The sequence below is a fragment of the Henckelia pumila genome, chromosome 2 (assembly GCF_033568475.1).
Source record: "Henckelia pumila isolate YLH828 chromosome 2, ASM3356847v2, whole genome shotgun sequence".
In the NCBI taxonomy this organism is placed as follows: Eukaryota; Viridiplantae; Streptophyta; class Magnoliopsida; order Lamiales; family Gesneriaceae; genus Henckelia; species Henckelia pumila.
Window position 1 is genome coordinate 26,926,154 of NC_133121.1, and position 14,826 is coordinate 26,940,979.

Consider the following 14,826-nt stretch of genomic DNA (forward strand, 5'->3'; position numbering starts at 1 on the left):
TCATGCATAACATAGCCTCAGAGAAGTTTTTCCACACAAAAACAAGTTCATACATACTCTCGATTATCAATGATACACTTTCAGTCGAATATAAACGTGTGTGTGTGTGACATGTTACCCCAGCTATATGAAACTTCAAAAGACAAAGTTTCAAGACTGTTCGCCGACCTAGGACAATTCAGTGTAAGTTTCACAATCAAGAACTCTCCTCTCAATAGTCCATCAACACAACACAACTCTCTTGAGATATGATTACGCACCATCGGATTTTGCACCCGACATTTTTAAAAGTCCCAATAATTACCCGCATACTTAGTTATAACTAGATAGGATTCGAATTTCAACCCCCTCGTCTATAGCTCGGATGGAACTACAATCTCATTAGATCCGCAAACTTAGCTATGAAATAGTGAATAGAATTTCATTCGCATTCCAAGCCCGGATGGAATTGGTATTTTAAAATTTTTCAAATTTTAACCCCATGTTATCCGCATACTTAGTCAAGAACAAGGTGATTAGGATTTCAATCCCTTGCTCATAACCCGGATGGAGTTAATTTTTCACCAATGCTTTATAAAACGTTCAAAAAGGTGCGCCCAAGAATGTATATGACATATCAATGAGATCATCAAGATTCAAAAACTATCAAGTTCCACAAACACTTATTATCGTATGGTCCGACAGACATCCCTAGTATCCAATACGTACATCACTACAATTCACTGGTAAACATGTGTGCTTGAAATATTCATAAATCAACCTACGGTTTCTCATATCTAATCAATAGTAAAAGTTTTCGCAAAAAAATTCAATTTTTTCTCAACTTCCTCATCATAGGAAATAATTTCATCCTCAACTCACGCATTTGAAAAAACACGAAACAACGACACAACATTACACGAACTAAATGCAACTACTCAACAAAAACAAATGCAACATCATGAATGCACCCCCTAGTAGCACTAAGTCGTGTCACGCCCAAATTACCCAACTCAAATCAGATAACAAAATATGTAGTAGTGTGAGTAGGGAACGTTCCCACGAGGAAAGGGAAATTTAGTGTGTTCTAAAATAAAATAAAGGGGGCTTTGAGTTTGAGATTAACTACTAAAATTTAAAAACAATATTTAACGAAAATCTTAACAACTATCATGCAAGATTAAATTATAACTGAATAATTCACTGAGAAACAAGCCTTGGTATCGGTCGACTACACCCTTGATATCATTCATTCAATCATCGATTTCCTAAAAATAATTAATCTTATCAAATATTCATCATTGAAAATTAAATTCCTGTTTCACCTTAATCTTAGTTAATTAGACACCAGCGTTCTAGATTAACCCTTACCAATAAATCAACCCGGATACCAGCGATCTAGATTTAAATTTAAGGTAGCATTCAAATGAGTAAAACTGATTAATCTAGACAACACAAATACCAGCGATTGTATTTAGCCTAGTCAATTATTGTTCCTACTATTTAACAATTTCACCAGCAGAAAATATTAAACGCAGTTGCTTCGCAAATTACTTGATTCAAACAATTACGGATTTGAATTCTAATTTAGCATTAAATTGTATAATAAAATCCTAGGGTGATCAATCCGAAAATCTAACAAACAAGCATATCAATCAATTCCAACAACTTTTGATACTCAATAAGAATTAAACACTGAAAATCAACATCTCATGAATAAACAAAATCAAGGGTTCGTCTTTCTCAACCAAATTCTAAAACTTAGCCAACAATATTCATGAATTCTCTAGAAAATTTCATGAAATGAAAATTAAATCTAAGAAAAGAGATGAAAAACCTAGCCTCCAATGTGTTTCTCACGTTCCAAGCCGTCTAAGTCTGATAAAAAACCCCCTAATTTTTTAGTTATAGGAGTATTTAAAGACTAGAGTCCTAAAGAAATAAGTTTCCTAATTTAAAAGGATTTCTCAAAAAGTCCGTTGCGATCGAGCACCCCAAATTATGCCAACTTTCTGTCCAGCTTTTCTTTTTTCTCCCGCTCGATCTATTGAATTGGACGGATCGAGCGCACAACTTTCTTCCAGCAAGCAGCGATTTTAAAATATTCATATTCTATTCGGAGATCTAGCCGTCGGATTGAGATGAAATTTGTACAGCTGTTTTAAAACATCTTGAACTTCATTATGAATGGTGGAGATTGGATTTGGATTTATTTAAAATTAAAAATGATTTTTTGACAATTGCTGCTTCGTAATTCTTCTCTTATCTCAGCTCTTTCCTTCCATCTTTAACTTCATTTATTCTCTTTTCCTATATCAAATCACATACAATGACTAGGAACTATAACATGAATTTAGCCAATCAAAATACACCTAATCATCACAAATTAACTCAATCAAACATAGGAAAATACCATCACATCAAACTCCCCCTACTTAATCCTTGCTCACCCTCGAGCAACACAAAATCAAAAATAAGCTCGAACTCATAATACATAACAAAAATAACCATGATCTTCACATTTGTGCCTCAGGAATAAACTCAATGAATGATCAAGAAAGGCGCTAAAATTCTAACTATGGAACAAGTTCAATATCCAGACATTTCAACTAGAGATATAGCCCCGAACATGTGTGTGTGTGTGTGTGTTTGGTCATTAGCCAGTGTCATGCACACTTCACAGATCCATTCAATGTAAAACCCCACAACAGCTCAAGTTGCACACCAACAAATCAAATTAAACCATTGAGAAATTTTATAGTCTTTTCACTTGTCCGAGTAATTGCACCCGGTTATCCTCAACTCCGTACATTCTCCTCCATATTTAGCTCTTGGAATTTATAGGACTAGAATTTCAATCTCCATTCCAATGCCTCCCCTCACCTTACTAACTCCATTATTTTTTTTTATTTTTTCGATTAAGCTCAAAAGGGAGGTAGATAGGCTAGCGACTTCCTAAGACTATCACAAGGCTCACACGACCTTCACTATGTCATATACAATTCACAAGCCATGACTTATGCGTGCTACAAAATATTCAAGAACCACATCAAAGTCTAATTTGCATTGGAGATCAAAGTGTTCCAAGGTTAGAAAATCATCTATTTTCAAAAGCATGTATGTCATCAATTAGAATTCATCATGGGCTAGTGATTTTCAACAGTCAAATTCATCACAAACTATGAGCTCTCAATTTTTTTTTTTTCAAAAATCGACTAAATTCTCTCAATGACTGGCTAAGTCCTCTCCCCCATACTTAAAATCTTACATTGTCCCCAATGTAAGTAAAAATGCAAAACAAAAATAAATAAAAACTAAGAATGAAAGAAAATACTCCCCTTGGGTTGACTCCCAAGCAGCGCCTCTATTTACAATCGTCGGCCCGACTGTATGCTTCAGATCCTCATGGAGGTTCATATCTGGTTTCCTTGTCCACCTTCACCCATCTGAAGAGTTTTGCAGTTATTTTCTTTCTATGCTTTATATTATTGGGTATCTCCATCTCTGGACAATTTCTTCCTTTTTCCTTAGGCATTCCTTTTACTCGATCTGGAGGAAGTTTTGTCCCAATTTTAGGCACCTGCAAATCAGAAATAAAAATTTCAGCAACAAAATTTTTTGCAGGTTGTGCCATTACTTCTTCCAGCTCACTCTTCTTCACAATTGTCTTGTGTTCTTGTGACAAGTACTCATTAACATCAAGATTATTAACAACACTTTCACAACCAGGAATTTTTAGGGTATCAAAAATATGAAATTTAACAATTTTCACATCAAATTCCATAGTAAGAATACCATTATTGACATCTATAATGGACTTTGAAGTTTTCAAAAATGGTCTTCCTAGCAAAATTGGACAATTCAAATCATTGTTTTGCATGTCAAGCACATATAAATCAGCAGGAAAAACCAATTTATCAACTTGCACAAGAACATCCTCTAATACTTCTCTAGGAAAAATAGTAGATCTATCAGCCATTTGGATAACAATTGCAGTTTCATTCAAAGGCCCAAGATTTAAGGAAGCATAAACAGAATAAGGCATGACACTAATCGATGCTCCTAAATCTAACATGGCCGTATCAAGCTGAACATCTCCTATTTTACAAGAAATCGAAAACATATCTGGATCCTTGCATTTTGTAGGTACCTTTCTTTGAATCACAGCAGAAACCTGTTCTCCCAATTCAACTTCCTTACACCCCTTTAACTTTTGTTTTCTTTTCGCAGTACATAATTCTTTCAAAAATTTAGCATAGCGAGGTACTTGTTTGATAGCATCTAACAAAGGGATATTTACCTTGCATCTACAAAACGTTTTATACAGTCCCTTGATACCTTCATCCCTCCTAGACTCTTTTAACGCTAAGAGAAAAGGGGCTACAGGGTTATACTCAGAAAGAGGAGGAAACTTACCTCTTGGTGCTTCTTTGTGATTAAGATCATTCTCCTCTACCTTGGATTCCTCCACCTCTTCGTTCTTTATCGGTTCTTGCACCACTTCTTCACGAACTTTCAACTCTCTTCCTTTCCTTAAGGTGATTGCACTCACATTCTCCTTTGGATTCACCACTGTCTGTGATGGTAAGCTGCTAGAATTTTGTACCTCCAACCTATTAATTGTTGTGGCCAACTGCCCCACCTGAGTGTTCAAGTGTTGGATACCTGCTCTCATTTCCTGTTGAGAAGTTACAGTATTAGTAGCAAGATCATTAACAATATTTTCTAGAAACTCACTAGGCGTTGGAATTTGAGGATAATGTGGCTGTGGAGGATACGGTGGCCTATAAGCAAGATGGTGCGGTGGTGCTTGAGGCCCATGTTGATTTGCCTGCGAGTTTTTGTATCTTAGATTTGGATGATCTGAAAGAGTGGGTGCCCAGTGAGCCAACTTGTGGCTAAGGGCTTTGATGACTCTTTGTATAAACAATCTTTTGTTTAATATAATTTACACTTTTATTAATGGCAATGACTTTATCTTTCTTCATATTGTTATATTGTGATATACTATTGTTGTTTTGATAAAGACCTTGAATATTCTATAGTGTATGTAAGATGTGGTAGAACATGGAGATGTCTATCATGAAACACATCTTATAGTCACTGTATATTCTAAACTGTTCCTAGTCGATTGAGCCGTCCGATAATAAGGATAAGGATTGCTCGAGTTTGAGACTAGCATTTGCGATGCAGAGTACCACGTTTCATTGGTAGGGAACATAGAGATGTTCGAAGCATGCAAATGGATATTCTATGATGAATGATCGAACTACCCTATCCGGACTTTCCAAGTGGTTATCACTTATCGAGTGGATATAGTCCGCGGTTTTGGTTGTACACCATTAGTCCTTACTACTTGAAACATCATTGAGACTCTATATGCTAGTACTGTGCTTTGACTCGTTTACCGACTCTATTGGGGTCATCAGGTGTCGGGATTGGGTACAGTTACAACACATATAGGAGTCGATGCTTTGTTGTCAAGGATTCACCACATACTTGCGAGTGTGGATATCCTATGCGATCTGAGGAGATATTAGTGTGACGAATCTCTGGCCAGAGTACATGATGTGATTTAAGAAATGGTTTCTTAGTAGCACATGCGATGTCACTATTTGATCTTCAAGATGCATTGCATAGTTATCGAATCTCGAGCGACTCTCGATATACCAATGGTTGTTGATTCGATCGGGATATTTGGATGAAGGGACCGTACTGTACGCTAACCAAAATCTACTGGTTCTTGTAGGCACTATCAGTGATACCTAGGGAATCATGGGGCGATGTTGCTAGGCGCTCATACCATGATTCGATGGGCAAGTCAGAAATTGTTGTTCCGAGTCACAAGGAGTTGTGAGCCCACGGCTAGCTGTATCCCTGAACCATTGAGGGTCACACAGTGTAATGGATTTTTAATCCCCGTTGAGATAGTTAAATTTAAAGAGTTAAATTTAATGAACGAAGAAGTTGGACTTTTTAATTAAGAGTAGAGGAGTAAGATTTCCTAAAATGACATAGGGATGACCATTTTTGGAAATCACTGAATTCGGATTCAGAAAAATTTATCTTGACTTTAAAAGGTGCAGAAATGGTTTCTGTGCACATTGGTGAAATCGGTTTATCAATCGGAGTCACGATGAATTTTATATTAATTTCTGAACATGCGGGCTTTGCTTGTCGGGCTTGAACTTATGACTAATGGGCCCTAAGCTGTTAGTGGCCTACATTATAAATAAGTTATTGCAGTACAGAAATTAACAACACAATAGGTCATAATTTTCGAAAACCCTAAGTATTTTTCTAAAAAGTGGCCGCCCCCTTCCCTTTCTCTGTCAGAAAAATCCAGCCTGTGATTTTGAATTACAGTCTGGTTTAACGGATCAAATTCGTTAATCTCTTCGTAGAAAACTTCTGATAGATTTTCTAGTTCAATCTATCAGAGGGATTAAATCTCTGTTCGTGGACCTGATTGAAGAACAGTTCGTCCATCAGTTCCAGGGATATACAACAAGAGCTGAGCAATCTGTTGGTGTCCATAATCTCGATTCGAGATTGGAGGTAAAAATTTATAATTGTTATTTAATTTTTACACACACAATTTAATCGTAAGGTTTTGATACCTATTATGGAATCGTTCCATATAAAAATTTTAAACTTCCGCTGCACCGGGTATCAATCCTGATTGATCTGATCGCCGCGTTCTCCAACAGTGGTATCAGATCCAGGTTGCTCAGATCAAGCGATTAAATTAATTGATTGTACAAAATTTTTTTAGGCCTCGGTTTTTGAAACAAAATAAATATTTAAAAATAAAAAAATAAAAAAAAATTTCGGGCAAAAACCCGGGCAGCGCACGGCGCTGCCCTGCGCAGCGCTGGGCGCTACACAGGGCGGCGCAGCGCTCGGCGCTGCCCAGGGCAGCCGGGCTGCCCGGCCCGGGAACGTCCCGGGCGGCCCGCGGGAAAAAATATTTTTAATTTTTTAAATTAAATTTTAATATGTTAAAATTCTATTTTTGGTCCGATCAAAAATTGTTTTGATTGGTCCACGAGGCGTCAGATCGAATTGTTCGAGTCCGAAAATTTTAAAATTGATTTTTGGATAAATTTGAATTTTTGGAAAATTTTAATATTTTATCCTTTAATTGAATTTTGAAATTAATTATTTTTGGTACAATTGATGATAAGATATGATCTTATGGATATATTGAGTAAAATATGATTTTATGTATAAAATTGGATTTTATAGATAAAATATGATTTTATTTGATAAAAAGATAAAATATGATTTTATATGTAAAATAAGATTTTATGTATGAAATATGATTTTATCCTTTTAAATTTAAATTGCCATTGCATGTTATCCAATAAATTAATTTTGAATTAAATGTTATTGGATAAGGATGATCGATTGCCATGACCAATTTTGTAGGTGTATGTTAGGAATTTACATTTGTTTTTATTGTTGTTGGTTTTATTAATGGGCCTGGTTTATGGCCCAAATATGAATGTCATATGTAATAAAAGTGGGCTTGGTTTATGGCCCGTTCCCACCCCTTAAAATGTATCCCCTACTTGTCATTGTTATTTATTGTAAATACATTAGATTTAGTGGGAGATCAAGATTTGAAGATGGAGGTGGGCCCAGCAGACAATAAAGACAGAAGAAATGTAAATTGGAAGCAAATGTAATAGGATTGCATTGCATACTGCATATTACCTAGGATTGGACTAAGACTCGTGATTGGCAACCACGGGTCGATTAGAAATGGAATCGATCATCCTATATAATATGTGATATTATAGTTGTATGCATGTTTTAGACATAATTGTGTGAATCCGGCAAGCATACAAAATTTTTAAAAAAATGATGAGACAAATTTTTATAATTAAAAATCCCTCATTTTAAATATGATTTAAAATTGATATCAAGATAAATAAAGGAAATTTAAATTTGTTTAAATGTTCCTACCTTCCATCAACGATCAATGTATGAGATGCTACCCGCGGATACGGTCCGGCTCATATTATTGGGGGGGCCCGTTCGTCGGAAAGCTGTACATTGGATCGACACATGTTGTAAGTTGGGTGGAACTCCCATGGGATCAGCTCATATTATTGGGGGATCCACATGGCGACCGTCCATCACAACTTAATATTGATGGGTCATCTTGACATGTCACAATAAACGGCGTCGTATTATTGGGCCCTTATTGGACATGAGGTAAAAACATGGAGGTTGCTTTGGAAGCAATTGGGCTCTACCATTTGAAAATTATGGTTGGCTGATATTATTCGGGACCATAAGTTTGTCAATTGGACTCCATGTTCTCACTAAGAAAAACAGTTTCCCGTTTTCACTAGAGGGTAGTGAAATCGTTAAAATAGTGGGAGTGAGATTCATAAAATAAATTTCGCCTATTTTATGTCTTAGTAAATTGCTTAAACAATCACTGATATTTGTCTGTTTCTTTTCAGTATTTCATACGATGAATTCGCGTAATCCACTTTTCTCGATCCTCGAACAAAATAAGTTGACTGGCACAAACTATACGGAATGGTTCCGTAAGTTGAAGATTGTCTTGACTTCGGAGAAGATGCTCTACGTGTTAAAAAAATCTCCTCCAAAGGAAGCACCAGCTGACGTAAGTCCGGAGGAGTTAGCCAAGCTTGATACATGGTGGGACCATGATATCAAGACCAAATGCTATATGCAAGCCTCGATGTCTGATGAACTCCAGAGGCGATTTGAGGACACCGTGAATGCTGCTGACATTCACGTTCAACTCAAGGAACTTTTTGGGGCTCAATCGAGGGCTGAAAGGTTCGCTACTGTAAAGGAGCTAATGACGTGTCGCATGCGTGAAGGGACTTCGGTCCGTGATCATGGGGTACGAGTGATTTGGCTCATACAGAAGTTGGTAACCCTTGATTTGGTGTTGGAGCATGAACTCAACTTGGACTTACTACTTCTGTCTCTTCCTTCTTCGTTTGACGGATTTGTGGTAAATTTCAATATGAACAAGATAGAGGCCTCCCTTGAAGAGATGGTCAATATGCTTGTGACATATGAATCCACATTAAAGAAGGATAAACCGGCTTTCTTGGTGGGCTCCTCTTCTTCTGCTAAGAAGGGGCCAAGTACAAAGGGTAAGAAACGTTCTGCCCCACCCAAGAAAATCGAACCCGAGAAGAAGTACAAGACAAAGGCTTCAAACATGGAAAAATCCAAGGATGTTTGCCATTACTGCAAGAAGCCCGGTCATTGGAAGCGTAACTACAAGGAATATCTAGAGCAGTTGCGAACTGCGAAGGGTATGTTCTATATTGAAATAAATGTTTCACTTAATACTACTTCTTGGGTATTGGATACCGGATGTGGATCTCACATTTGCAATGATTTGCAGGTGATGACAAGAAGTCGCAGGCTTAGGATGGGTGAGACCCAGCTGAGGCTCGGAAATGGTTCCAGAGTTGAAGCAAAAGCCGTAGGAGATGTTTATTTAATTTTGCAGAACGGTTTTAAGTTACTTTTAAGAGATGTTTTATTTGTTTCGGATTTGATTAAAAACATTATTTCTGTTTCTATGCTTGATAGAGATGGTTATTCTTGCAATTTTGTGAATGAGATTTGCAATATTTACAAGAATGAATGTTTGATTGGAAATGGACAACTTGAAAACGATCTATACAACTTAAAACTAAAAGACGTTCCAATAAATTATGTTGATAAACCGGCAACAACAAACAAAAGGAAAATCGATAGCCAAAACCCGGCAAACCTTTGGCACGCTAGGCTAGGTCATATTTCCTCAAGGAGGATGAACAAGCTAGTGGGAGAGGGCATGTTTGATATGTCTGATATTAACTCTCTACCTACTTGTGAATCCTGCCTAAAAGGAAAAATGACTAAATCTCCTTTTAAGGGGAAACCTGAGCGTAGTCAAAATCTATTGGATTTGATCCATACAGATGTTTGTGGTCCATTTAGAGTTGGGACTCAATATGGCCACACCTACTTCATTACCTTTACTGATGATTATTCAAGGTATGGGTATTTATATTTAATGAAATATAAGTCTGAAGCATTTGAAAAGTTCAAAGAATTCAAGGCTGAAGTAGAAAACAAGCTAGGTAAAAGTATTAAAGCACTTCGATCGGATCGAGGTGGAGAATACTTGAGTACCGAGTTTTTGGACTATCTAAAAGAGAATGGGATTCTCTCTCAGTGGACTCCTCCTATGACACCACATCTTAATGGTGTATCGGAGCGTCGTAATCGAACTTTGTTGGACATGGTTCGATCCATGATGAGCTTCACTGAGCTTCCACCTTCGTTTTGGGGCTATGCGCTTGAAACGGCGGTATTGTTGTTGAACAACGTCCACACTAAAGCAGTGGACAAAACACCATACGAGTTATGGAATGGCAAAGCTCCTAAGTATTCGTACTTGAGGATTTGGGGATGTCCTGCTTACGTGAAGCGGACAGTGGGAGATAAGTTGGATAGTCGATCCAGCTTATGTTATTTTGTAGGGTATCCGAAGAATTCAATCGGATATTATTTCTATTATCCTGCTGAAACAAAGGTGTTTGTTTCAAGGAATGCCACCTTCTTGGAGAAGGAGTTCTTATTGGATAAGAAAGGCGAGATGATGGAACTCGAAGAAATTCGAGAAGAACCCGAAATACAAAATAACGATCCTACACCTCAGGAACCATTGCTGGACACGCCTGTACCGAGAAGATCCGAGAGGACTTCTAGACCTCCTATTCGATATGGTCTTCTTCTTGAAGGGGATCAAGATGAACCCGATGTTGGATGTGATCCAAGAAACTTCAAAGAAGCAATTTCTGATGCGGATTCAAATTTATGGCTTGAAGCTATGCAGTCGGAAATAGATTCGATGCATACAAACCAAGTTTGGTCTTTAGTAGATCCTCCCGATGGAATTGTTCCAATAGGGTGTAAATGGATCTACAAGAGAAAGCTTGGGCCTGATGGTAAGGTATTGACCTACAAGGCGCGATTGGTGGCAAAAGGTTATACTCAAAGACAAGGAGTTGACTATGATGAAACCTTTTCACCAGTTGCAATGTTCAAGTCCATAAGAATCCTTATTGCCATAGCTGCATGGTATGACTATGAGATATGGCAAATGGATGTGAAGACTGCTTTTCTTAATGGAGACATTAAGGAAGAAATCTATATGAAGCAGCCTGAGGGGCACACATCCATGGGAAGCGAGCATAAGGTATGCAAGCTTCAGAGATCAATTTATGGTCTAAAACAAGCATCAAGAAGTTGGAACCAGAAATTTGATGAAACAATAAAGGATTTTGGTTTCATCAAGAACCCGGAGGAACCATGCGTGTACAAGAAAGTAGTTAAGGATGCTGTGACATTCTTAGTACTTTATGTTGATGACATCCTACTCATTGGGAATGATGTAGGGATGTTGCAGTCAACAAAGATATGGTTATCAGGTAGATTCTCGATGAAGGATTTGGGTGAGGCATCCTATATTCTAGGGATACAGATCTATAGAGATAGATCTAAGAGAATGATAGGACTCACTCAATCAACCTACATCGACACCATATTGAAACGGTTTTCAATGGATGGGTCCAAGAGAGGACATCTACCCATGTGTCATGGAGTTTCTCTATCCAAGTCTATGTGTCCCAAGACTGATGAAGAGATAGAGAAAATGACACATGTACCATATGCGTCAGCCATAGGTAGTATCATGTATGAGATGATATCTACCAGACCGGATGTAGCATTTGCTCTGAGCGTCACGAGCAGATATCAAGCTAATCCCGGTCAAATGCATTGGAAAGCCGTGAAGGACATTCTTAAGTACTTACGAAAGACTAAGAATATGTTCATGGTATATGGAGGAAGAGAACTAAAATTGGAAGGCTATACCGACTCTAGCTTCCAAAGTGACGTGGATGACTCGAAGTCAACCTCTGGATTTGTGTTCATGCTCAATGGCGGTGCTGTCTCTTGGAAGAGTTCCAAGCAGGACACCACAGCGGATTCCACCACTGAGACTGAATACATTGCAGCATCAGCTGCTGCTAAAGAGGCCGTTTGGATGAGGAATTTCGTCCAAGAGTTGGGCGTCATTCCTGAAGTTGTTGGTCCAGTCCCGGTGTACTGTGACAACACGGGTGCCGTTGCTCAGGCAAAGGAACCAAGGTCTCATCAAAGATCCAAACACGTACTGAGGAAATACCACATCATCCGGGAGATTGTGGAAAGAGGAGACATCACTGTCGAAAGAGTGGCCTCTGCAGACAATATCGCTGATCCACTTATTAAGCCCTTGCCAGGACCATTATTTGACAAACATCGCGAAGCAATGGGTCTACGTAGTATGACTAGTTGGCTATAGGGCAAGTGGGAGATTGAAAGAGTGGGTGCCCAGTGAGCCAACTTGTGGCTAAGGGCTTTGATGACTCTTTGTATAAACAATCTTTTGTTTAATATAATTTACACTTTTATTAATGGCAATGACTTTATCTTTCTTCATATTGTTATATTGTGATATACTATTGTTGTTTTGATAAAGACCTTGAATATACTATAGTGTATGTAAGATGTGGTAGAACATGGAGATGTCTATCATGAAACACATCTTATAGTCACTGTATATTCTAAATTGTTCCTAGTCGATTGAGCCGTCCGATAATAAGGATAAGGATCGCTCGAGTTTGAGACTAGCATTTGCGATGCAAGTACCACGTTTCATTGGTAGGGAACATAGAGATGTTCGAAGCATGCAAATGGATATTCATATGATGAATGATCGAACTATCCTATCCGGACTTTCCAAGTGGTTATCACTTATCGAGTGGATATACTCCGCGGTTTTGGTTGTACACCATTAGTCCTTACTACTTGAAACATCATTGAGACTCTATATGCTAGTACTGTGCTTTGACTCGTTTATCGACTCTATTGGGGTCATCAGGTGTCGGGATTAGGTACAGTTACAACACATATAGGAGTCGATGCTTTGTTGTCAAGGATTCACCACATACTTGCGAGTGTGGATATCCTATGCGATCTGAGGAGATATTAGTGTGACGAATCTCTGGCCATAGTACATGATGTGATTTAAGAAATGGTTTCTTAGTAGCACATGCGATGTCACTATTTGATCTTCAAGATGCATTGCATAGTTATCGAATCTCGAGCGACTCTCGATATACCAATGGTTGTTGATTCGATCGGGATATTTGGATGAAGGGACCGTACTGTACGCTAACCAAAATCTACTGGTTCTTGTAGGCACTATCAGTGATACCTAGGGAATCATGGGGCGATGTTGCTAGGCGCTCATACCATGATTCGATGGGCAAGTCGGAAATTGTTGTTCCGAGTCACAAGGAGTTGTGAGCCCACGGCTAGCTGTATCCCTGAACCATTGAGGGTCACACAGTGTAATGGATTTTTAATCCCCGTTGAGATAGTTAAATTTAAAGAGTTAAATTTAATGAACGAAGAAGTTGGACTTCTTAATTAAGAGTAGAGGAGTAAGATTTCCTAAAATGACATAGGGATGGCCATTTTTGGAAATCACTGAATTCGGATTCAGAAAAATTTATCTTGACTTTAAAAGGTGCAGAAATGGTTTCTGTGCACATTGGTGAAATCGGTTTATCAATCGGAGTCACGATGAATTTTATATTAATTTCTGAACATGCGGGCTTTGCTTGTCGGGCTTGAACTTATGACTAATGGGCCCTAAGCTGTTAGTGGCCTACATTATAAATAAGTTATTGCAGTACAGAAATTAACAACACAATAGGTCACAATTTTCGAAAACCCTAAGTATTTTTCTAAAAAGTGGCCGCCCCCTTCCCTCTCTCTGTCAGAAAAATCCAGCTTGTGATTTTGAATTACAGTCTGGTTTAACGGATCAAATTCGTTAATCTCTTCGTAGAAAACTTCTGATAGATTTTCTAGTGCAATCTATCAGAGGGATTAAATCTCTGTTCGTGGACCTGATTGAAGAACAGTTCGTCCATCAGTTCCAGGGATATATAACAAGATCAGAGCAATCTGTTGGTGTCCATAATCTCGATTCGAGATTGGAGGTAAAAATTTATAATTGTTATTTAATTTTTACACACACAATTTAATCGTAAGGTTTTGATACCCATTATGGAATCGTTCCATATAAAAAATTTAAACTTCCGCTGCACCGGGTATCAATCCTGATTGATCTGATCGCCGCGTTTTTCAACATGATCCTTCCAACCAGGATTGTATGTGTTGGAATACAGATCATAGTTCCGCTGTGGTGGTCCAGAAAATCCGCCAGTAGAATTAACTTGCTCGACCGATTCCTCTTGAAGAGTGGGACACATGTCAGTTGCATGGCCCATCGCAGTGCAAATTCCACAAACCTTCACATTTTTTCCGTTCCCTACAGCCATTTGACGCACAAGAGACGTCAATTCAACCAATTGTTGCTCAAGAGAAGAGACATTTACCTCGCTATTTTTCCTTGGTGCATGATCAATTCCTGTTGGTGCCAAATTGCTGAGAATTGACAGCCATATTCTCTATTAGATTCCTCGCTTGAACTGGAGTTTTATCCACAAAAAATCATCCACTAGCCGTATCTAGCATACTCCTGTCATGAGGTAACAACCCTTCATAGTATTAATGAATTAATAAGTTTTCACTTATCTGATGTTGCGGACAGCTAGCACAAAGATTTTTGAACCGCTCCTAGTATTCATGAAGTGATTCCCCTGTAAATTGCTTGATCCCATAGATCTCCTTCCTGATGTTAGCGGCTCTAGAAACTGGGAAGTACTTCTCCAG

The 14,826-nt window shown here is 38.2% G+C and overlaps 1 protein-coding gene across 1 annotated transcript; it reads right to left on the reverse strand.

The window, feature by feature from the left end:
- Window positions 1-3,382: 3,382 nt before the first annotated feature.
- On the reverse strand, window positions 3,383-14,432 carry LOC140877419 (uncharacterized). Its single transcript, XM_073280954.1, has 3 exons — window positions 14,255-14,432; window positions 4,280-4,842; window positions 3,383-4,189 (listed from the first exon to the last, which is right to left on the reverse strand). Exons 1-3 carry the CDS (start codon window positions 14,430-14,432, stop codon window positions 3,383-3,385), a joined length of 1,548 nt encoding a protein of 515 aa, XP_073137055.1.
- Between the last annotated feature and the right edge of the window lie 394 nt (window positions 14,433-14,826).